We start from the raw sequence: 22401 nt of genomic DNA on the forward strand, positions 1-22401 counted from the left end.
ACTGTCACCTCATTCTTTTTTGTTTAGACACTGGCCATCTTAAGACAACTACATGAATAAAAATTAACCTCTTTTAATGTGCCATTTATATTGCATTGCTACTCCTTTACTGTCTTCATGGTTCTTATAAAACTCTTCTTATTGCAAAGACTTTGACTCTAATGGATTGAGATAGCAAAAAGAAACGAACAGGAATATATATTGAACTACAGAAACACAGAATAGACATAAGTATGATAATAATGTTACTAGAATTTCAATGTGCACAGTTTCGGGCAGCAGACAATTTTTCAGTTGAATCTGCATATGCCTCAAGTCTAAAGATAGCTGCAAACATCGTAATGCGATGTGTATTTGCAAAAAATCACATCATCAATAGCAACGGAAATGCTGATTTATGTATAAAGATATATACACACAACAAATCTGCCTCCCATATGATAGGTGCTAATCCAAAAGTGAACTTCCTTTCTTCACAAGCACAAAAAGGCCACCATCTCCTCTTGATATACGGAAATCTTCGTCAAGGTATGTAATCATAAGCCATGATTTTGTTCGTTCACCGGGAATGCGTACGCTAAGGGGAGGCTGGCCAGAGACGGTGCGTGCAATTCCCTCGATAGCATTTTGAAGTGGGTTCAGAGACTGCTGTACTGGCGATAAATTTATGTTCTGCCCAAAAATATTGACACTTTCGGGAAGATCTATACTTGACTTGATCTCTGGAGGCTTGAATTTCCCTTCTTTAAATTCAACCTGCACAAGTTGTGAACGATGAGTAGTTAGTTAGATAACACATATCTCCAACCATGGAGCTCACTTCATCTATATACAGGTGGTGTAAGAAAATTACTTGTATTCTTGATGGGCTCCGAACTTCAAAGGATGCTATAGCACTAAACGATATGGTGGAAACAGGACTCGATAATGTGGTTGAATTTTCAATGGTAAGGCTGCTCGAGTCAATAGATTGGCTTATCTCTTCAACTTTCAAAAGCGGAATACTGCCTGCCGCTAGTAGAGGCAATAATTCAGAATAGGCTGTGTACCTGAGGCATGATAAATGAAAATCTGAGGAATTGCAGCATATATACAGAGCTTCATATCCCACCTATTTAATTTCTGGCTATAATGATCCCAGAAAAAAGAGCCAAATGCATCCATTTTTCATAATCTTAGGCTAGAGAGCCAAATTGATCAGCAGTAGTATATGGAGGTACTCAAAATCTGTATACTCCATTCGTTTTACATGTTTTCAGACTTATTTTAACAATATTTTTAAGTCAGCGATAAAAGTTTGTCGCCTTCTACCAACATATTTTCAGCATCACGTCATCACCAAATACCAGGAAAAATCTGGCAAATACAATCCCACCAACAATCTTGCTAGCCCCAGTTACTGCAAATATCATCTGCACTGATTTAAAAAGCTTTCTTTATGGTTTTATGAGCCCCATAAACTTCGCTAGTATGACAGATCAACTCTCGTCATTTAAACAGCCAAAAGTCTAAAAAGAGTGAGCCTTGACCTGAGCCTCAACCAGGCACGTCAACCTAAAGGCAGGCTTCAGTAATTTATTGAGCAATTTATCCTCATTATCAAGATTTTTCCAATCTCACCCTTTCAATGAGATATGAATCAAACTAAACTAGCTCAAATGATAACAGTAATCAACGACCTCAACATACCCCAAATTTCAATTCATCCAACTAATGAAGATTGAAGCATTAATAATACACTACCTTTTATCTACCTATGCTTATCCTCAAAAGTAAATGCTTCCTCTATGTTTTGCATAATAAAGTTATTCCAAGATGAAAACTCACTTTTACAAATAAGATCAGTGCCCTCTTCTTATTGGTAAATAAGAGCAAATTTCAAGGGAAAAATTAAATGGTTTGTGATAAGCACCAAAATAATTAGTTGGTGGGTGAGAAAAAGGAAGCTTGACTCTTTAGGGAATCACCAATTCCAAATTCTTCAGTAAAAAGCAAGTAGTCTAATTGATTGTTGGACCCCCAAACCACATGTTCATATTAGCACAAGTACAAATTCATTCAGTGATCATTTACTCTTTACGATTTGCCTAAATAGATAAAATAAAAGTCCAAGAGTAATTTCTATCTAATTTTACCCGATTCTCATGAAACATAAACGACCTTCTTCTCTAACAACTTTTTCAATTCGAAAATGAGATCAATTAACCACAGAAAATGCACAACTTTTTCAATTCGAAAATGAAATCAATTAACCACAGAAAATGCACATAGTAGCAAAAGTAAGAATAAAACAACGAACTCACACTAATATCCAATCCCCATCGAGCAAATCAGGGCTTTCCGTAGGCGCGGGAGTTGGATTAGCAGCCTCCAACTGAGTAACAAGCTCAAGCGCCTCAGCCCGAACTTCCGCCGAAGCCCGAAACCCAGAATCCGAGCCGTAAACAGTATCCACGAGAGCCCGTTTAAGCTCCCAGAGCTTCCCGTCACCGTCGGCAGCAGCCGGGGTTCCATTCCCCAATTCAGCTCCTCCTCCCCACTCGTCGTCGTCCTTGGGCGGATCGGCGGCCGAGAATCTGGAGACGGGCTCGGGCTCGGGCTCCGATTTGTCTCCCCATTCGTCCACGTAGGCAGGATTATCGGATGAGGAGCGAATGGAGAAGGCGGCGCGCCTGGGGCTTGAAGAGAAGGAGAGAGAGTGGGGTTTAGGAGAGAAGCAGCGGAATCTGTGAGATGGATTGAGGAGAGTGAGAGAGGAAGGAGGGTGGAGGGCTAGGTGGAGAGACATTGTTGTTGATTTGTGATCTGTGTTTGTGAAAGAGAGTTTGGATTGGGAGGCAAGGACACACCACTATATTTTCAACAAATTTAGTAATTACACTAATTATTTAAAATTTAATTATGAAATTAAATTATAAGGGTATTAATGTCAAAATCACTATATGTAGTAATTATAATGCCCAGCTACTAACTTTCTCTATATCAAAATCATCTCAAATCTTTAAATTTACGTAACTCTCTCAATTTAAATTATTTTTTCGCAAAAAAAAATATATCAAATTAAAGATAATTTAATAAGGATTCCAACGAGATCTCAATTGCATATGTTCCGACGATGTTCGGGTGATGAAATTTGATAAATTATATTTCAATTTTAGAATACGTGTTGATAAGCAATTTATTTTTAACAAATGCACGATAAAAAATCTCGATATATTGTAGGCGAAAATCTCAATATTATGCGTATGTCAATCTCGATAAAAATGTGTTGATATTAATGTCATATTGTTGATATTTGTAATACACAATGTTGATATAAAAAAACACTCATGAAAATTATCATATGATAACATAATGACGATATTACACTTTTGTTGATATTTTGTCTATTATTTATTGAGATTTTGTGAGCTTTAATCTCATCCACTCATTTTAAAATCCAAGGGTGGAGATTTAGTCTTGATTTTGGATTAGGGTGCTAAAAGCATTAGAATAGGACCCTGGTTAGCACAATGCAAATGCAAATACGACTTTTACTTAAAAAGTTTTCAAAATATCACGTTTGAACTAATTCGATGCAATGGATTTTCAAATTTTTATTACTTCTTGACATCTTTAAAATATAAAAAAATTAATAAAAATAAGATCAAATAAAATATTGAGTTGTTAAACAACTTTGTGGTATTAATTGAGTTTGAATATTAACATGGCAACTAAAATAAAAAACGAAATAAATTTGAGGAAAAAACATAGAAAAATATTATAAAATGATAAAAAAAAAGAAAGAAAAACTGAAAATAAGATTGGCGCACACATTAGGTGCAGATCAAGCTTCGGCTATGCCCACTCCTCTGGCGTCCGCCAGTCGATGATTGGGCCTCTATCTGAAGTAGGAGCCGATCTGGGCGACAATTGAAGGGCGGTCGATCGGCGCCCCTATTACGAATGCTCTTAACAATGCAAGATACAACTATAATTTCTAATCACAATATGTAACTTACTTTAAAGGATACTTCGAAAATCCCCAAATAGGCAATCCGCAATCTCCTCCCTCATTTTTTGCGGGGAAAAGGAGACGGTCGTCGTCGGCGACATAATGAGCTCGGCGGCGGCCGTAGATACTGAGGCTGACTTGGTCTGCGAATTGGACAGCGTACGAGGCATTGTAGATGCCCTCTGCTCCGTTCGGTGGAAGCGCTTTCAGGTTTCTATTCCGCTTCTCTCCCATCTCTCATTTTCAACAAAAGCTCATCTTAATCGGCCTACAATCAATTAGGATGCTCTCGTAGAATTATCCGAACACGGTATAGTGATAATCGTCGAGGAAACCGGTTGTCTTCAAGCCAAGGTTTACTTACAACGCGAGGTACTATTCATTCGTTTTTTGTAGGTCTTATTTATTCTATTATACAACTGCAAATTACTTTATGTTTAATTCAACACTTGTGGTTTGTTTCTTCGTTTGGTAGTTATTTATCAAATATGATTACGCGGCGACCGGCCGGCCGCGATTTGGGGTGAGCTTGGGGCTCTTTATTGACTGCCTCAATACATTTTCAGTCCCGGGCAGGTCGAACGTTCTCGAGCTTCGCTATCCAGGCCCCGATATGCAACTCATGCTCCGGTTCGGATTTTAACATCTCCACTGCTTTGTTTTTTTGTGTTGTATATCATCGGCCACTCTATTGTGCTTGGTTTTGGAATTTTCCGACTTTGATTTTGATACTAAATGCATTCATGTTGTTTGTATTCCTTATGCTGTGATTGCTAGGAATTAATGGACTTGTTTTCTTAGTGTGCATTTGTCATCAGGGATTTGGTCTCTGTCCTTACTCTTAGGAGAGGATTTTGTTGTGTAGATTAGTTTTTAACTAACTTAAAAGGTTACTATTGATAAAAATGTTGATTTGGGGCGAGTTTGCAGATAAGTGGAAGTTGGAAGGAGAAATTCATAACATCTTTTATGTTATTAAACTCTCTGATTTTGAATTTTATATGGTTTTGAGTTTTAATGAACTTAAACCTGTTAATTTTTTGTCTTGCAAATGTAAAACTCCTAGGCAACGGAATGTTTTATTTGTAATATTCAAGACTTAAGACGATAGGAATACGAGGACCTAAACTACAATGGACTGTTATAAGGTGAAGTGCTAGGATAAAATATGTGTGAGTGAGATAGATCACAACAATCTTTGATAAATGCAATCTACTGCATTCAGTGTTGACTGTTGAAGGCATCTGAAAAATGTCAACCGATTAATATGTGTCATATGCTCAACATATTACTTTTTTTTTCTGAGGTCTTTTGTTTATTAAAACATTTATTTTAATTAGAATCTGATCTGCTTACTTATTTTGCATGTTACAGATCTGTTGATTCTCCAGATGCCTGCATTTATGCAGAGATAAGGACAATTATTCCAGAGACAATCTCATGGGACTACAACTTTGAACCAGCAGGAAGCACTCCTCTTAGTTTCACGGTTAAAGTATTTCTCGTTCCCTTATGCAATATTTTTAATTTCTATAAGTATAATGATCAGAATAAGTTACTCACTTGTACGTAAGCAGATCTAATATGTCCTAACATATAGTTACCAAATATTGAACATAAGGAATAAGAAATAAGAAATGTAAAATTAGGTTCTCCTCTGGAAGATAAGTACTCTTGTGATGTCCATGTGCTAAATCTTGTATATGTGGCCTAAATTCACTGAGCCCAGTCTCCAGCCTAATATGCTGTAAAGTCTTCAGCACTCTTGTGCAAAAGGTAATGCCATTGTCACCAAGATCTTTTACCAGAACTTACATCTACTTGCACATAAATTTGAGCTGATTACTCCGCACTATCTCTCCTTCATGGCTTCAACTCAACATATAACTTAACTTGCCATAGCTACAATTAGTAAGTATGTGTACAACCAATGATCAAAAGAGATATTCATATTATTGACACTTGTATATGAAAGTTTGACATGTCAAGCATCTTTTTTGGATTTTTTGGTTTAAATTCTTGAAAGTTTAAACTCTTGCTACCTCCCATTGTCTCTAAAGAGTTTCAAGTGACTTGAAGAATAGATATAGTGATATACCCAGAATGGTCCTTGAAAGTTTACAAAAGCTGTTGGGTCCTGCATGTTCGAGTCCTATAGGATGCAAGCTCCCTTGAAAGCTGTAGGGTCTTGTTTGGGTATACCAAGGTTGAGAACCATGTATTCTTTTGCATCACAGAATCATATTTTAGTAGTAGTGCCTAGGTTTAAAAATGCGCTCTAAGCCATGAGCCATAAGCCTCAAGGAAGTCTGAGACGTAAGCCCAAGGAGAAAATTATAAAAACACATGATATTCTAGGAGATGAACAGACAATTCATCTTAATCTTCAACCATGCTCTGCAACTTGGCAGGTATCAGGCATCCCGCATCCCTTACTTTTTCAGCATTTATCATGAAGTCGTTGAACAGTCTCATACTACTGGATAAGGCAGGAGAAATATACTGGTTATTAGTTACTGCACAGATGTCTACACAAAAATGCTAACATATCCACATTAGTTTTTTATTTCTTTAATTTTCTTATATCATGGAGATAAATAGTCATAAGACTCGTACCGACCAAACTGATTTTTATTTTTCTCATATCATCCCAATGTATCTACTATCTACTATCCACATAGTGATGCTTCATGCTTATGATCCATAGTTGATACACTTGGCTTTTATTTGGTAATTAAGAAAATGTTGAACGGTTATTCTATCAGCAAAGTGATTTTTAATCTATTAGTCTGCAGCTCTAAAGGAAGCTATTGATGACCTCGAATGGCCTGGCTCTAGCATTCAGATATCATTACAGCCATCACCCCCATCTGTCATCTTCAGGGGTGAAGGCCACGGGGACTTGCAGGTACACCTTAAATAATCTTTTCAGTTAGTTCAAAGAGCCCATTCTTTGTCCAAAGATTACCACAGTCTGTTTGCTTGCAGATAGATTTCAATTACTACGCCAATACAGACCTTCTGATTGCATTCAGCTGTGATCGCCAAGTTTCACACAGGTTTCTTTCTTGTTAGCCTATAATGCGCAGCTTCGTGACTCTTACTGAAGTGCTTATTCGTGTCTGGTCAGGTACAAATACAAGTTCCTGCGAGCAACAACTTCAAACATACCGGCTAGTGTCCTGAAAGACAATCGAGGGAGCAAGGCCACAATTGGCAGAGGTGGCATGCTCAAAATTCAGCACCTTGTTTCAGTGGCGAAGCCCTCTGTTCTCCATCCCCACATTGACTCGGCCGGCTATCAGCAGCCCAGCCGCATTGCCTATATTGAGTTCTTTGTCAAGCCAGAAGTTGAAGAAAGTAATGCAGATGATGATTAGTAGATGATAGCTCCCTGGGGATTTATTGCTTAGATGATGCAGTAAAAGTCTTCTTTACAAGAAAATGGATATGTATAAAACACGTATGAAAAGATTTTTATTGATTTTCCCATTTCAACATATAGCAAACATTTCATATTAATTATAAAAAACACCACGTCGAATACTTTCCAACAAAAACAATCACATACATCTGTTGAAAAAAATTGTGTATAGCTTAAGCATTTAGTGTTGCTGTTGCCTCTGTAGGTTTATCAACTTGTAATAGGCACCATCTTTGTTCTCTACTAGACTTGAATGAGTCCCTTGCTCTATAATCTTGCCATCTTGCAACACCGAGATTTGATCTGCATTTTTTATGGTCGACAGCCTGTGCGCCACCACCACAGTCGTCCGGTTCTTCATCAGCCTGTCGAGTGCTTGCTGCACAATGCGCTCTGACTCCACATCCAAAGCGCTAGTCGCTTCGTCCAAGAGCAGGATCGAAGGGTTCTTTAGAATTGCCCTCGCTATGGCCACTCTTTGCTTCTGCCCTCCGGAGAGCTGAACCCCTCGTTCCCCCACCCGGGTTGAGTACCCTTCTGGGAGCCCGCTGATGAAGCTATGCGCGTTTGCAAGCTTCGCGGCTTCCATTATTTCACCCTCTGTGGCTCCCTCTTTGCCATAGAGGATATTCTCATAGATGGATGTGGCAAACAGAGCTGGCTCTTGCTGCACCAACCCTATGTGTTTCCTTAGTGACTTGAGCTTAAGCCTCTTTATGTCCTTACCTGTATATGAATAGTATCTTACATATTTTGACTAGGAAAATCATATCAAATCTTGAAATAAGAAGGAACATACCATCTACCAACACTTTCCCAGAAGTGGGATCATAGAATCTGAGGATTAGTGCAATGACAGAGCTTTTGCCTGATCCACTCTGGCCTACTAGTGCCATACTTCTTCCAGGATGAACTCTCAAGTTGAAGTCCTTGAAAATCATCACGTTTGGCCTTGACGGGTAGCTAAACTCGACATCCTTGAGCTCGATTGAGCCTTCTACCCGCACAACCTCTTCTCCCACGTCGTTCACAATCTCAGTCCTCCGGTCCAGCATTTCAAACACGGATGCCACCATCCTGTTCCCCTTGAGAAGGTCTGGTGCCATTGCTAGCGTCTCGCCCATAGCTAAGGCCGTCACAATCAACACCATGAATGTCTTCATCACTGACTTAAACCCGGAAAGCCCCTTCTCCATGAGAGTAGAACCATACCTAATTTCAACAAGTTAGTTTTCATATAAGAAGATCAACATATGTATATACACACATACATACCATAAGGCAAGACCGTAGGATGAGAAGATGAAAAACTGCGAGACTCCATAGAAGATCCCGGCAGCTTGGCCACGCCTGAATGAGCTCCTTGATGGCTCAACCAGCTCGCGCGCATAGAGACTAACAACCTTCTCCTCTGAGCAAAACGCTGCAACTGTACGGATGTTGCTCACGGCCTCTCCAGCAAGCATGTTCGCTTTGAGATACGCTTTGTTCAAGTCCACACCATAGCCTTTCATGAACAGTTTCTGAAGTTGAAAACAGCAATCAGTATACATATACACATATACATAAAGTAGATAGCACTGATTGGTTGAGTTTGAGAGGTACCTCACTAATATGGCCACTGATTATCAAAGGATATGTTGCAATGACAATAAGAGTAAGCCTCCAGTTCAACATGAAGGAGATGACAAACGAAGTCACAACAAGGCCTACATTCTGCAACAGAATGGTCGAGTGATCAACGACCACCGTCTTCAACAGCGTCGCCTCACTCTCCAGCCTCGATGCTAGCATGGCGCTCGTGTTGTTCACATCATCAAACCATCCGATCTCGTTCCTCAACATAGCTGCAATTGACAAAAAAAGTGTAATGACACCATTTTTTCATGACAAAAAACAGCAAGATTGTGGCAATGTACTACCAGTGAACATCTTCTCTCGAACACGAAGTGTGAGGCGTTCTCCCATGATCCCGAAGCTGAGATGCGTGATGGCGTGGACGATCACAGTCAAGACAGCACCTCCAGTAAAGAGGAAGGCGATCTTCTTGACTTCCCGACGCGTCGTGTCCCAATCCATGTAGTAAGACACAAGAGCTTGCGTGACACCAAGCGCGAAAAGAGGAAACTGCGCCCCAGCAATGAACGCGCAGATAGTGCCGGAAATGCCATAAAACCAGTCTGGCCGCACCATAGCATACAGTCTCTTCGAAGACACCTTAGCCGGCTTCACAACATTGTCACCTCCATCACCACCAAACCTACTTAAAGACTTCTCAGATCGAAAACTTGCACCAAGGCTCCTTGTTGTACGCGACAGCTCCCTCGAAAACTTTATGCTACCTTCCCGCGAATACCTAATGCTGCAAGCAGTGGCAGACGCAGAAAAATATGTTAGTAGGGGCTTTTTGAACCTATCTTTTTACAATCAAATAAGATGATTCGGTCTTCATTACCTGAGAGGGCGGCCGCTATGAGAGGGCAAGCGAGCCAAGGTGGACGAGGCGGCCTCCTGCAACTGAACAAGCGAAGCATAAGCGCTATTCGGCCTCGACATAAGATCCTCATGGCTCCCAGTCTCCACAATGGCCCCATTCTGCACAACAGCAATCACATCCGCGTTCCTAATAGTAGAAAGCCTATGTGCAACGATCACGGTAGTCCTCCCGACCATCACACGGTCGAGAGCCTCCTGCACACTCTTCTCGGACTCAGCATCCAGCGCGCTCGTGGCCTCATCCAGCAGCAAGATCGAAGGGTTCTTCACAATCGCCCTCGATATCGCAATCCTCTGCTTCTGTCCACCAGACAGCTGCACCCCTCTCTCCCCCACCTGAGTCTCAAATCTATCAGGAAGGTTGCTTATGAAGTTGATAGCCTCAGACAGCTTCGCAGCACGTGTGATCTCCTCATTGGTTGCATCATTTTTCCCATAGAGGATGTTGTCTCTTATGGTGGTTGCAAACAGGGCAGGCTCTTGGTTCACCAAACCAATCTGCTGTCTGAGCCATTTGAGGTCAAGCTCTCTAACATCGTTCCCATCGAGCATGACGTGTCCGGACAGCGGGTCGTAGAAGCGCTCTATCAGGGATATGACGGTGCTCTTCCCGGAGCCGCTGCCTCCGACGAGGGCCACGATTTTCCCGGGTGGGATGTCGAGGGAGAGCTTGTTGAAGATGACGACGTCTGGGCGGGAAGGGTAGCTGAACTTCACGTTCTTGAACTTGATGTGGCCTTCCACTTTGTTTGGTTTCTTCCCGTGTCTCGTGGCGTTGCTCTTGCTCGTCTTGTTCCGCTCGATCATCTCGAAGATGGGGTACGCGGCCGCCTTGGCCCGTATGAAGGCCGTGATGTCCGGCGCTGCCTGCCCGAGCGACCTGCGATGACCACATGATCATATTAGTTCGGGTGTGGGCAAATGAAACAAATAAATATAACAAATATATCCCGTGTCAGTGTAAAGAGAGAACTGAAATCGCTATATAAATTAAATTTCAGCTTTATCATACTTTAAGTGTATCTAGACTTTAAATTTAGTCTAATTTAAAAGATGGACAAACCAATTAAATTGGAATATATCTAGGCTTTATATTTGATCTACTCTAATTGGAGGGTGGTCCAAACCAATCAAAATAATTGGACTTTAATTTGTCTAATTCAAAATAGGACTGGTCCCAATCAATATACATCTAGAATTTAAATCTGGTCTAATTTGAGAGAGGGGCCAAACCAATTAGAAAATAGTATGGACTTTAATTTGGACTAATTCAAAGAGTTGATCCAAACCAATCAAAAAACAATACTCTAACCGTCTCCGATTAATTGTCACTCTTTGACCGGGCACGAGTTTTAAGAAATATAAAGAAAAGTGAGTGGAGTGAGTTAGTGGAACGTGAGACCTATTTACCATTTATGGTAAAAGTGAAATATGACAATTATTGAAGGACGGACCGAAATAGAAAAGAGTGACAATTAATCGGGGACGGAGAGAGTATTTTTTATAATCATTTTATGAACTTACAAGCCAGAGATGACAACATTGAGCATCGTGGTGAAGGACTCTCCACCATTGGCGATGTTCTTATGAACGACGACGCTGGTGTACCACACGAGCAACGCCCACGAGAGGAAGAGGACGCAGTGGAGCGTCCCGAGCCCAAGCCCCTTGGCAAGCCCGGCTTTCCTCCCATACTTGTATGTCCCCAAAAGGGATTCTGTGTATGACTTCACTGCCTTCTCTTCTCCCACAAATGCTTGCACCGTTCTAACGTTGCCTATCACCTCTTCCGCGATTTCTCCAGCTTCGACGTAAGATTTCCGAACCCTGGCGATTAGGCCGGTCGCCACATAGGCGTAAATCCCACCGGCGATTGCGATTAATGGCACTATGGAAAGTGTCACCAAACTGATCTGCCAAACTCTCATGAAACCAACGGCGAAGCCTACTATGAAACGACTCACGTAGTGCAAAAACTTCCCCACCTGCATATATTATATGTACATGAACACAAATTAATCTACACTTTTTAATTAACTCATGAAGTTACATGTAAAGATGAAGGATTTGTGGAGCTTGTTTTAATTTAGTGTTATACTATATGTAACTGTCCTTGACCATGCATGTTCCTAGGGCTCGAATCGAGTCTAGTCAATTCGAGCTCGAAATAGGGTTTCAGTTCGATTGATGTACAATCGGATCGGGTTCAAATATGATAAAAACACACATTTTATGTTATGTTTGTTCCTATAATAAATTATCTATCCTACCAAACTGTCCATTTGGCCTTTACTGACATGAATTGAATATTTTTATTTTCATAACAATTTAATTGCATTAAACATATGTTATTCCAATACCATCTACAAGAATTACAAGATAAAATAAATTAATACATGGATAGTAATAAACTAGTATAAAATAATATTTAATACATGGATAGTAAAATACTAGTATAAAATAATGAAAATATATTTGAATATCCGACTTGACAGGTATTAAGGTATATCAAGAAAGGCGACCACATGGAAATAATAAATTATGGTCACGTTTATTTCTCTACTATCCAACTGCACCCAAAATATTTATGGGAGTGCTGATCTATTCAAATAAGGGAGATTGGAATTTGAAACCCTTCCCAACCATCTAACCAAATGAAATAAATGCAGATGAACATATATGCATTAAATACACCACAAAAGTCAGTTTCAGAGAAATTAAAGCCACTCGAATAAACGAGGGGCAGCCTCTCCCACATCTATTCACTATAAATAAAACCTAAATATCTAAGATTATTTTTTTTTGTGAGAAAACCTAGTTAATTAACTAAGTACTTCGTCAAAGACGCAAATATACTAGTAGTATAATATTCTAAAAAATAAAATAAATAAAATAGGCTATGAATAATAGATAGTAGTAAATGAGAACACCGCATCGACCAACTCATCAAATTTTGCGCTTTAACTTTCATAGGTAAATACCGTATTATTGGAAAATGGTACTATTATTTAAATTATAAGTAAAATTTGTGGGCCTAATGGAATTTGGAAACATGTAGTATTAATGAAACATAACATCAAGATTGCATGTACCTCCCCACCCAATTGAATTATAAATTAGAAAATCCTCAATGAGAAATTAGTAGTGGAGTAGTAATTTTTTTTTTACAGTAGTGGTGTTCGAATTCAAACTAGGAATAGATGCCTATTATAAACAAAATAAATGTAGCAAAGTCACATGTGTATTTTTCGTGATTAAATTTAGGAACTTTGGAGTAGTTTAGGAAACACAGCTGTAATTCCTAATGTAGCACACAAAAATAGTTAGGAGGACTATTATTAGGTGACTAATTGACGCAAATAATAATGAATGAATTAGTTAGAGTAATAAAAATGAAGGGCAACGATAAATTTAGTAAATTACATGATTGGAATTTTGTCATTTTATAGTTCCCTAATTTAAGAGATTTTACACAATTACCCGTCACATAATTACAAAAGTACTAGCACTCAATTATTAATTATTAGGCTGATATGCTTGCTGAATTATTTTTTTAAATAGGGTAGGGGTAGATAGTAAATCAATTTAGATAAAATTAACTTTGGTTTACAATTTATGTATATTTATCTTTATTCGAAAACGAACCTTTTCGGAAATGGCATCCTGAACAAGGAGAATATCGGAAGTAATCGCAGAAATCACTTCACCGGTGGAGGCTTCGGTGTCGAAAATGCTAATATCTTGATTTAGCATTGATCGGAGATAAGCCATTCTCATCTTCGCCGCTTGCCTCTCCCCAGAATGCATCCAACACGCCACCTCTAATATACATACAAACACATATAATTATATATCATCTCTCTCTTCACACACACACTAACAAACAAGTATTCCTATTATGAATTATCTGTGTAATTAATTTTACCTGTCCATGAGGAAAACAGAATGACAATGCTCAGGTACAGAAAGTCCAATGAATACTGCAAAACACAACAATGTGCTCTTAATTTTAACAGCTTTGGGCAGAAAAGTTGAAGTTGTAGAATTTATGATACAACTACTTCCTCCAACCAAAATCGTCAAAGTCGTCTTGACTTTCACAGATTTAACATTGCATACAACCAACTAAAGAATAATTATTAAATGAGTCCAATGATATTTACAAATTCAATAAAATATGTGTATTATATGTACTACTTCAAATTTGAAGTAATGTTGCTAACATTAAAAAAGGGGCACCTACTTTTCAAATTTGGCATTTAAGCATATTAAGAAACACTGTGATGTCTATTAATTGATGAATAATTGCACGCTTTTATTGAATTACTACTTAGTACGTATTATGTGTAAAAGTCTATTATTAAGTAATGAATTAATTACTCATGGCTCTATGATCTATCCTTTAGTGGGAGTTTACAAAATTGTCCAACTGTCGAAATAGTAAACTATATGTGACATTTGAACCAAATTTTATTGAATATTTGGCAAAATTTACATACCTATTTAACACACTATAAATTTACAACGTAGAAACGAATTTAGTACCAATATACTTATCTAACTTTGGCAATTTCTAATTAATTTGATTCGCTCCTTAATTTTTGTTTCCTAATTAACATTCGTCAAACTTTCTAAACGTTTCCCTCAAAAGTTAAATAACAGGGTTCTGATACTTAATTTAATTAATACTTCGATTAACTTTCTTGAGGTCATAATATATATCCATAATCATTCTTTAATTTATTTATTTTTTGATGAAATGTTTGTTGACTTCAATATTTAGTTCGGTCATATTGCAGTTTGCACTGTATTATCAGAATATGTTTGACTTTTTCTTCCCCGTCACTTGTAATAATCACGTTGACATCAACGTATATGTTTAAACATGTAATCTTGTTACCTCTTTTCTTTAGGAACACGGTGTGATTTGAGTTACTTTTTCTCCAATATGTTTCTTTAGTTTTTTTTTTGTATTTTATGTTTTGTTATTTTACTTTTGTTTGTTTCTATATCTTTTGTCATTTTTTTAAAAAAATACTATGATTAAGTATAAGTAACTAATAGTGAATTATTTATTACTACTATAATTTATGATAATAAAAGTATATTTTCATTTTGAAATTGGATTCGATCTTGTACATAATTAGATTCCTGAAAAAATGTTAGTTTTACTTAAAATAAACTAATCCCTAATTTTTAGAAATTAATTATATAAAAAAGACTAAATTACCTTAATTGTGTATAATTTATTACTCCTATTATATAAATTAAGAAATAATAAATCATCCCAAACTTATAATCACGTGTACTACGCAAAAGTTACTATCAGCATAAATTAAGAACTAATAAATCATCCCTAACATTAATTCGCCGTAAAGGCAGTTAAAGAATTATTCAGTTTTGTTCACTAATATAGTAGCAGGATAAGATAATTAACAAGCCAATCCTATAACTTAACTAAATCTATACCCAATCCTATAACTTAACTAAATCTATACCCAATCCTATAGCTTTGAGCCTTTGACCAATACACTGTATCTAAATAAGTGGTGAACTTCTAAAACATGCTAGTACTATATAAGAATCGATTATATAATTATGATGTTATGTGATCGTTAATATGTAAATAAATTAATCAGCAATATCAGTATGAATATGTAACACACCTCTTTGATCTTTCTGCACATGACTCTTCTATCTCAATCCCTGTTGAGGTGTAACACTGATGAGTGAGGATTCAATCAATGTACTATTATTAATTTACTACTCATGACCACAAAATTGAGTCAGATAAATAAATTTCCAACATTACTCATTATCATCAAGAGTACATGTGCAGGACTGAAAATGAGCAGTGCTTCAAGAAGCGGGACGAGCTAAACCTATCTCAAGACTCTTCGGGCTGTTCTGCACTTGATTCCGCCTCACTCTCAGCAGCATCGGAGTTTGATTCTTCTTTACTTTCGGAAGCAGTAGAGCCTCTTTCACTAAATTTTAAACGAATTGGTCTCCCCAATAATTCCTATGCAAAGAGCATTCACAGTATTATGTCATCACAGTATTCAAGGAAAGGAATCATGGCAATATCAAGTAATTTGGTATATTTGGAAAGCATGGTTTCTTCCTTCGAGCAATAATATTAGTAATGATGAGAATTCTTCAATTTTCATTCATATGACTATAAAAGCAGCATAACCATAAAGGCATAAACAAGAGGGACTGCACCACTTTTTAGCCAGCTTTAAATCTTACCATAATTATGATAATGATGGACACAGATATCATCCAGAGGCAAGTTACATCTATTTACTAGGATATTGTATAAATGCATGTGTTTACTATTGATAAAGAAAAAGACATTCTCAATTAATTCTAATTTCGAATCTTTCTGAAAAGGGTCACCACAAATTTCAGCTACTTTACTAAATAGCAATTCAAACTCCTGAAAATAACACAATAACTACAATAAGCCATGAGATAATGGAAATTTACCAGTTTTGTCAGTTTGGCCTACAATGAGGTAATGGAAATTTACCAGTTTTGTCACTTTAGCCTAACCATACTAATGTTTCTTATTGTGTATAGGTTCACATTTATATATCTTTTCAGTGGCATTTTTTAAATGGCATTTCATCAAGTCCTCCACATGGAACTTCATTCCTAAACAACAATTAGAGCATCCACACCATCACGATTCGGGAGGGTGGATGTCACAGGAAGGAACGAAAAAAAAGGGTGGCTTGACATCTCACCATGCGCTCCTCGGACAATGGGGACACGGTGTGAAGTATTTCATTTTTCAGTACCCCAATTCCATCTATTCCCACTTATAAATACCACATCCCCTCATATTGTTTTCACACCAAAACATCTATCTTTTGGAAATTCAAGAAGCAAATAAAGGCATCTTGTATACTGTCTTGCAGAAAGTCTTTACACATACACCAGTACTATGAGCTCACAACATTGAAGAAAGATTCGGATTTTTAATTATGTAATTTTCGGTTTTTTTAGGATTTCAATTAAGTAATTTTAAATTATAATAAATTTCATATTTTAATTAAATTGCGGATTTAATTTAGTTAGAATGTATAATAATAAAAGAAATAAGAAATAAATAAAAATTACAGGGTGGGACATATGAATAGTGTAAGGAAAGGGATGGTGGGTTGTGGGTGTTGTTTCTTAAGTAATGGATGGGATAAAAAGTGGTGTGAGGCCCAATTAAGAGACGAACGGCATTGTGGATGGCCTTAATAAGAATCAAACTATTTCTGTGTGCTGACTGTGTGGGTGGAGCCAACAGCAATATGCTGACTGTTGGATACAATAGGGACAAAAATTGCAAAGATTACAAATTTATGCACATTTTCCTCCTAGCAGTCTCAGAACAAAATCTTATGACTGAGCCATAAAACCTCATTAAACTCTGTGACATAAGTAGACACAACTAATTTGAAATCTTTAAGAGCTATTAAAGTAGTTGATACGCTGATATTATCTGAGAAATTAAAAATAAGTAGAATTAAATGAGCCTTAAGATAACAGTGGTTGATTACCTTCCCATCTAATTCATTAATTGCAGATTCTGCTTCCTCTTTGGTGGCAAAAGATACAAATCCATAACCAGCTGATCTTCCTGAAGGATGACTATCAAATATGACCCTTGCTGAAACAGGATTGAAGTTGGATGAAAATAGCTCTCGGAGATTATTTGATCTCACTTTCCACGCAAGATTGGATACATAAACCCTGTGGCGGGTCTCTCCAGGCGGAGGGACTATTACAGGAGCAGGACGAACAGGTTTCTTGAATCTCTTAGCAAATTGTACTCTGATAATTCGGCCCACCACTTCCTGCATAAATAATAATCATGCAAATGGAGTACAATTTAGAAATGGATACCAAAGAGATCAACAATAAAAAGCATAACCAGAATTCAGTTCTTTTGACTGAGAAGTTGTAAACCCCTTGAAACTCAAATGACTACAGACTACAGACTACAGACTACAGTGAAAAGGTGACCAGTTTCTTTCACCCCCATAATTCTGTAGGAAGATAGAGTTTCGAGAAATACATACAGTTAGGTCTTTTCAGGAGCATTAACAAGATACTTCCAGTTAAAATGAACTCTACAAGTTCCTCTATTATTGCTAAGTTGCAGGACAGTGAAGACACCACACCTTTGATACCACCAATCTAACATAACAGATGCTGGTCGTGAAATCAAGAACCTAAAGCAGTGTGTCGAACTGTATCCATGCATAACACTTTTATCTAAAGCTTAGTGCCTGATCACATGGATCCAAACACTCCTTTTTGAATCAAAGTACCTATGCAACAAAATTTGTTAAACTATCATCTTCTAAGGTCCAACTTTCCATGAATCTTCATAATGCAGCAGTTTTGTTTTAGCTTACTCTGTTTCAACAAGAAATAACATCATCGCTTCACACAATATCAATCATCCTGCTTAACTAGAAACACAACAATGAACTAATGGACCTGTTAGATCACAAAACCAAATTACAAGTCAATTCAAACAAAGCAATAAATATTAAAGAGCATCAAGCTTGGCTCAAGCCTCAATAGCATTCTATCAGGTCGAACAAATCAAATGCACAAGCCGGGATACAATTTATATCATTTCATAGTTTAAGCACATGTGAAACACGGAATATCCAAAGACCAGCTTGCAAGATTGAACCAACTCAGAAAAATATGTGATAAGAAACTGTAAAACCAGAGTCGGCCAATGGCAACAACCATAACTACTTCCAATCTTTCTCATCATCGACTCCTTGAGTTGCTTCCATTTCTCCTCGACGAGTTAACCAAATCACCTTGGGGAAAATGAAAACTACCAAAATCTACAACTTGATTTCAATGCAGAAACCATCCTACATAAATTGAAGCTGCTGCAGAGTGTTACTCCAACTAAGTTAGAGAAGCTACCCGTAAATGTATAATCATTTGACATCTAAACTTAGCATTCACACAAAATATCGAATCCACAGCCTAATCAAGAAACTAAAGCAAATATACTCAATTGTAGAATTCAAAAACCAACTTGAAAAGTTCAAACTTACATAAGAGTCAAACTTTTCGATAGCAGCCTGAGCACCATCGCCAGAAGCCATCGTAACAAACGCAAATCCTCTGTTCTTCCCATCTTTCTGCTTTATAATCTTCAAAATTACACATCACCGTAAGAGCCACAACCATAAAAGTATTCAAAAAACATTAGAATCACACACACTTCAACCAATTTAAAGAAAAAAGGTGTTCTAACCTCAACGTCCGAAACATCGCCACATTCACTAAATAATGTCTTGATATCAGCGACGGAGAAGGACCACGGCAGGTTCAGTACAAACAGCTTCCTTCTGATGTTAGCATTTCCGGATTTTTCAATTTTTTCTCCTTCTTTTTCTCCTTCTTCTTCTACAGTTGTTTCTTCTGCTACAGTTGTAAGGCTTTCTGGAGCTGATTGCAACTGAAAAGAAGACCTTTTCGATGTGTAGCGATAACTGAATTTGAGCGAGGGCGGAGAATTGGCGACTGCAAATTTGATTGAAGATAAAGATTTGTTGGATGAATGGAGATGGAGTGAAGTTGGAGGGAAAGATGAGAAGATGGAAGATGCCATTGCCGCCTCCTTTGCTCCCAAAGCCATGGCTTTCACACTCGGATGGATTCAATCCTCATATTTTAAGGGTTTATTTCTATTTTGGATAATAATTTAAATTACCAATATTATTATTTTAATTATACACAAATACAAGAAAGTTTCAAAAAAAAAATTATTTCAATTATATCGCCCCCTTATATAAAATGATCGCTTTTGATAATATTCATTGCTTCATTTTAACAAAAAAATGAATGAAAAAAAAACATTTTAATGAAACATTGGTCATTTTAGCCAAAAAAAAAAAATCCTTTAGTATCTGAATGAAATAATTGTAAAATTTTGTAAATTTGTGATTGATATTCTGATATTCATTTCGAACCATACTACACTAATTAGAATTTGGCTCTTGTAATTTAAATCACTATGATTCCTTATTTTTTTTCTGACCAAATTGGTCGGATAGAAATATGCATTGCAATAACATCAAAACATAATTTCGGTTTGGTTTGATGCTTGTTTGATTGACCCAAATTCAATAAAAAAAATGTAGTATGTTGTCGAATTATTTTTATTTCCTTGTTCTACGTGGACAACAGGATTTTTTGGGGGAATTTTGCTTGAATTATGGCTTAATTTAATATGGGTTTCACAACCTTGAATAATTATCTGTGTTCCATTTTGAAAATTGTTGATTTGGGTTTCTTCGTATAAAACTAAATTTTGAGTAGGTGATTGATTTTTGTGGGCTCAGTTTGGTTTCTCGTTATTGCACGAATTTTGGTTTTAATTCTGATTTCCTTTATTGGGCTCAATTTTAATTTCTCACTCCCTCGATTTGCCGCTGTTTTTGCACAAGTGCAATTTGAGTTATGCTCGATTTTTCATTCGTATGCTCTTGCTCAATTTCGGATGATTGTACCACAATCACTAAATTAAGCCATAATTAGTATGATATACTTATAGTCACTATAGTAAGCCATAAGTAGTAGTACTAAGAGAGAATAAGTTTCAAAATTCATAAGGACAAAACGCACAAATTCAAATTTAATTCAAGCATTATCATCAACTTATGACATATTCGAATTTCATACTCACTTCGTCCTAAATTACTTTAGTCGTATTCTATTTTTTATAGTTACAAGTTATTTTAGTCATGCCCAAAAACAAAATATCAAATATCATTTATTTTACTCCATCTATTCTCTGTTACATTATTTTACTTCATTCGTCCCACAATAAAAGTTATATTTGGTTATTTTGGTCAGTCCCACAATAAGAGTCTTATGCTCCTATTTCACTTTTACTATAAATAGTAAGTAGACCTCACATTCCACCAACTTATTCCACTCACATTATAGTATAAAACTATATATAAGTGGGACTCATATTCTACTAGCTTATTCATCTCACTTTTCTTTACATTTTTTAAAACTCGTGCATAATTAAATAGAATTCCTATTTTAGGACGAATGGAGTATGAATTTTCTTAAATTTCAAGATGAGAGGAAGTGCATTAAGTAATTGGGGACGGAAGTGCAACTCAGTTGGTAAGACGTTTCTCCTCTAAGAGCATCTCCAAGGGGAAGGGTAAATGGAAAGGTAAATGGACATAACTACCATATTTACCTTTTCTACATAAAAATGTACTACTCCAAGGGAAGAGGTATTGGAAGAGGTATTATACCGTCTTTCGTTTTGAGAATGTATCTTTACCTCTTCTTGATAGAAAAGGTAAAAAATTAGTTATTTTTATTTGCCTTTTAAATTTACCTTATTTCCTTGGAGTCCATTGCTTTTTAAAAAGGTATAATAACTTTTTTGAGAAGGTAAAAGAAAAATATACCTTCTCAATATACATTTTCTCCTTGGAGATGCTCTGACGAATATGTTAAAGGTTCATGTTTCCCCTCAACCACTAAGACAAAGGTTCGAATTATTATGGGGTGGGAGATAGATGTGGAACTATAATTGATCCAACTTTAAAAGTTATTAGAGAGAGTTCTAAAAATCATTGTCTTTTTTGGATCCATGTTTCTTATATTCAGTTTACTATTACAGCCTTTTTCATGTTAAATGGAGTATCAAACTTAGCCTTGTGTACATTTTAAGGCCATATAATTTTAGTGATGCACATTTGTGATCTATATATTTTACACTTAGTTCATTTAAGGTGCTTTTGCTCTTTTTCAATAGTACTTTTTTGATAAAAATTCCCCCAAATTTATAAGGAACATTTTTGTATATTCCCTTCAATGATGTTATCTCCAAATCGATTCGTTCCAAACATTTTTAGAGTTGACATTTTTGTGATCAATATATTCTTTATTAACCGTAGTGCTTTTTTTTATCAGTAGAGTGATTAATTTTATTTGAAGTTGATGTATTTTTGTAAAAGTAGAGCCAAAAATCAAAGGATTAGATACTCCAAAAATAAGTGGAATGGTTCTTCATTAATACTCCAAAATTATAATCATATGTATAAATATCTCCTCATATTTCGATTTATTTTTCCTACTTTTCTCCCGATCATTATATTGCTCAATGAAAAAAATTCATCGTCAAATTCATGCGCTGCAGATTGTGTTTCATATCTATTTCGTCATAAAAAAAAAAAGAAAAAAAAACTGGAGTGGTATATATTATTTTTATTCACATAATGTGAAACAATGCCAGTAACTTCTTAAAATGGGAATCGATGAGTAGATAAGCACTACCCCACTTATTATAACTTTTCCCATAAAAATAAATAAATAAAAATCTCATAACACCATGAATTAAATACTACTATATGATTCAATAAAAAATTCATGCTAACAAAACAATAAAATCAAATTATGTCTATCCCCACCACCAAAA

General features: G+C 36.6%; 4 protein-coding genes across 5 annotated transcripts; 1 reads left to right on the forward strand and 3 right to left on the reverse strand.

Moving 5' to 3' along the window:
- Nucleotides 1-180: 180 nt before the first annotated feature.
- Nucleotides 181-2841, reverse strand: LOC125193922 (plastoglobulin-1, chloroplastic). The gene is made up of 3 exons (XM_048091863.1): nucleotides 2304-2841; nucleotides 854-1049; nucleotides 181-756 (listed from the first exon to the last, which is right to left on the reverse strand). The coding sequence occupies exons 1-3, from the start codon at nucleotides 2786-2788 to the stop codon at nucleotides 448-450; spliced, it is 990 nt and encodes a 329-aa protein (XP_047947820.1). The 5' UTR covers nucleotides 2789-2841; the 3' UTR covers nucleotides 181-447.
- Nucleotides 2842-4045: 1204 nt separating this feature from the next.
- Nucleotides 4046-7494, forward strand: LOC125194123. Of its 2 annotated transcripts, XM_048092172.1 has the most exons (7): nucleotides 4046-4204; nucleotides 4277-4366; nucleotides 4470-4624; nucleotides 5369-5489; nucleotides 6783-6902; nucleotides 6983-7053; nucleotides 7125-7494. In XM_048092172.1, the coding sequence occupies exons 1-7, from the start codon at nucleotides 4097-4099 to the stop codon at nucleotides 7372-7374; spliced, it is 915 nt and encodes a 304-aa protein (XP_047948129.1). In that variant the 5' UTR covers nucleotides 4046-4096; the 3' UTR covers nucleotides 7375-7494. The 2 variants fall into 2 exon arrangements, with proteins under 2 accessions (XP_047948129.1, XP_047948130.1); XM_048092173.1 differs by lacking the exon at nucleotides 4046-4204 and having other exon boundaries at nucleotides 4314-4366; nucleotides 4561-4624.
- Nucleotides 7446-13892, reverse strand: LOC125194121 (ABC transporter B family member 2-like). The gene is made up of 9 exons (XM_048092171.1): nucleotides 13840-13892; nucleotides 13560-13735; nucleotides 11439-11899; nucleotides 9874-10794; nucleotides 9341-9780; nucleotides 9024-9265; nucleotides 8694-8941; nucleotides 8218-8630; nucleotides 7446-8144 (listed from the first exon to the last, which is right to left on the reverse strand). Exons 2-9 carry the CDS (start codon nucleotides 13719-13721, stop codon nucleotides 7600-7602), a joined length of 3432 nt encoding a protein of 1143 aa, XP_047948128.1. The 5' UTR covers nucleotides 13722-13735; nucleotides 13840-13892; the 3' UTR covers nucleotides 7446-7599.
- Nucleotides 13893-15644: 1752 nt separating this feature from the next.
- Nucleotides 15645-19605, reverse strand: LOC125193769 (29 kDa ribonucleoprotein A, chloroplastic). Its single transcript, XM_048091643.1, has 4 exons — nucleotides 19207-19605; nucleotides 19004-19102; nucleotides 17474-17770; nucleotides 15645-15936 (listed from the first exon to the last, which is right to left on the reverse strand). The coding sequence occupies exons 1-4, from the start codon at nucleotides 19588-19590 to the stop codon at nucleotides 15802-15804; spliced, it is 915 nt and encodes a 304-aa protein (XP_047947600.1). The 5' UTR covers nucleotides 19591-19605; the 3' UTR covers nucleotides 15645-15801.
- Nucleotides 19606-22401: the final 2796 nt, after the last annotated feature.

This window comes from Salvia hispanica, chromosome 6 (assembly GCF_023119035.1).
Source record: "Salvia hispanica cultivar TCC Black 2014 chromosome 6, UniMelb_Shisp_WGS_1.0, whole genome shotgun sequence".
Lineage (NCBI taxonomy): Eukaryota > Viridiplantae > Streptophyta > Magnoliopsida > Lamiales > Lamiaceae > Salvia > Salvia hispanica.

Excerpts from the sequence above, each read along its gene's own strand:
- LOC125194121 (XM_048092171.1), bottom strand. The coding sequence starts at position 13,721 with ATGCATTCTGGGGAGAGGCAAGCGGCGAAGATGAGAATGGCTTATCTC. Across the intron at positions 9,781-9,873 it reads CATAGCGGCCGCCCTCTCAG|CATTAGGTATTCGCGGGAAG; the intron begins GTAATGAAGACC and ends CACTGCTTGCAG. Across the intron at positions 9,266-9,340 it reads TCGAGAGAAGATGTTCACTG|CTATGTTGAGGAACGAGATC; the intron begins GTAGTACATTGC and ends TGTCAATTGCAG.
- LOC125194123 (XM_048092172.1), top strand. The coding sequence starts at position 4,097 with ATGAGCTCGGCGGCGGCCGTAGATACTGAGGCTGACTTGGTCTGCGAA. Across the intron at positions 4,625-5,368 it reads GATATGCAACTCATGCTCCG|ATCTGTTGATTCTCCAGATG; the intron begins GTTCGGATTTTA and ends TGCATGTTACAG. Across the intron at positions 5,490-6,782 it reads CTCTTAGTTTCACGGTTAAA|TCTGCAGCTCTAAAGGAAGC; the intron begins GTATTTCTCGTT and ends TTAATCTATTAG.
- LOC125193769 (XM_048091643.1), bottom strand. The coding sequence starts at position 19,590 with ATGGCTTTGGGAGCAAAGGAGGCGGCAATGGCATCTTCCATCTTCTCA. Across the intron at positions 19,103-19,206 it reads GCGATGTTTCGGACGTTGAG|ATTATAAAGCAGAAAGATGG; the intron begins GTTAGAACACCT and ends GTAATTTTGAAG. Across the intron at positions 15,937-17,473 it reads TTAATGAATTAGATGGGAAG|GAATTATTGGGGAGACCAAT; the intron begins GTAATCAACCAC and ends CTCTTTGCATAG.
- LOC125193922 (XM_048091863.1), bottom strand. The coding sequence starts at position 2,788 with ATGTCTCTCCACCTAGCCCTCCACCCTCCTTCCTCTCTCACTCTCCTC. Across the intron at positions 1,050-2,303 it reads GATGGGGATTGGATATTAGT|GTACACAGCCTATTCTGAAT; the intron begins GTGAGTTCGTTG and ends ATCATGCCTCAG. Across the intron at positions 757-853 it reads GGAGCCCATCAAGAATACAA|GTTGAATTTAAAGAAGGGAA; the intron begins GTAATTTTCTTA and ends CAACTTGTGCAG.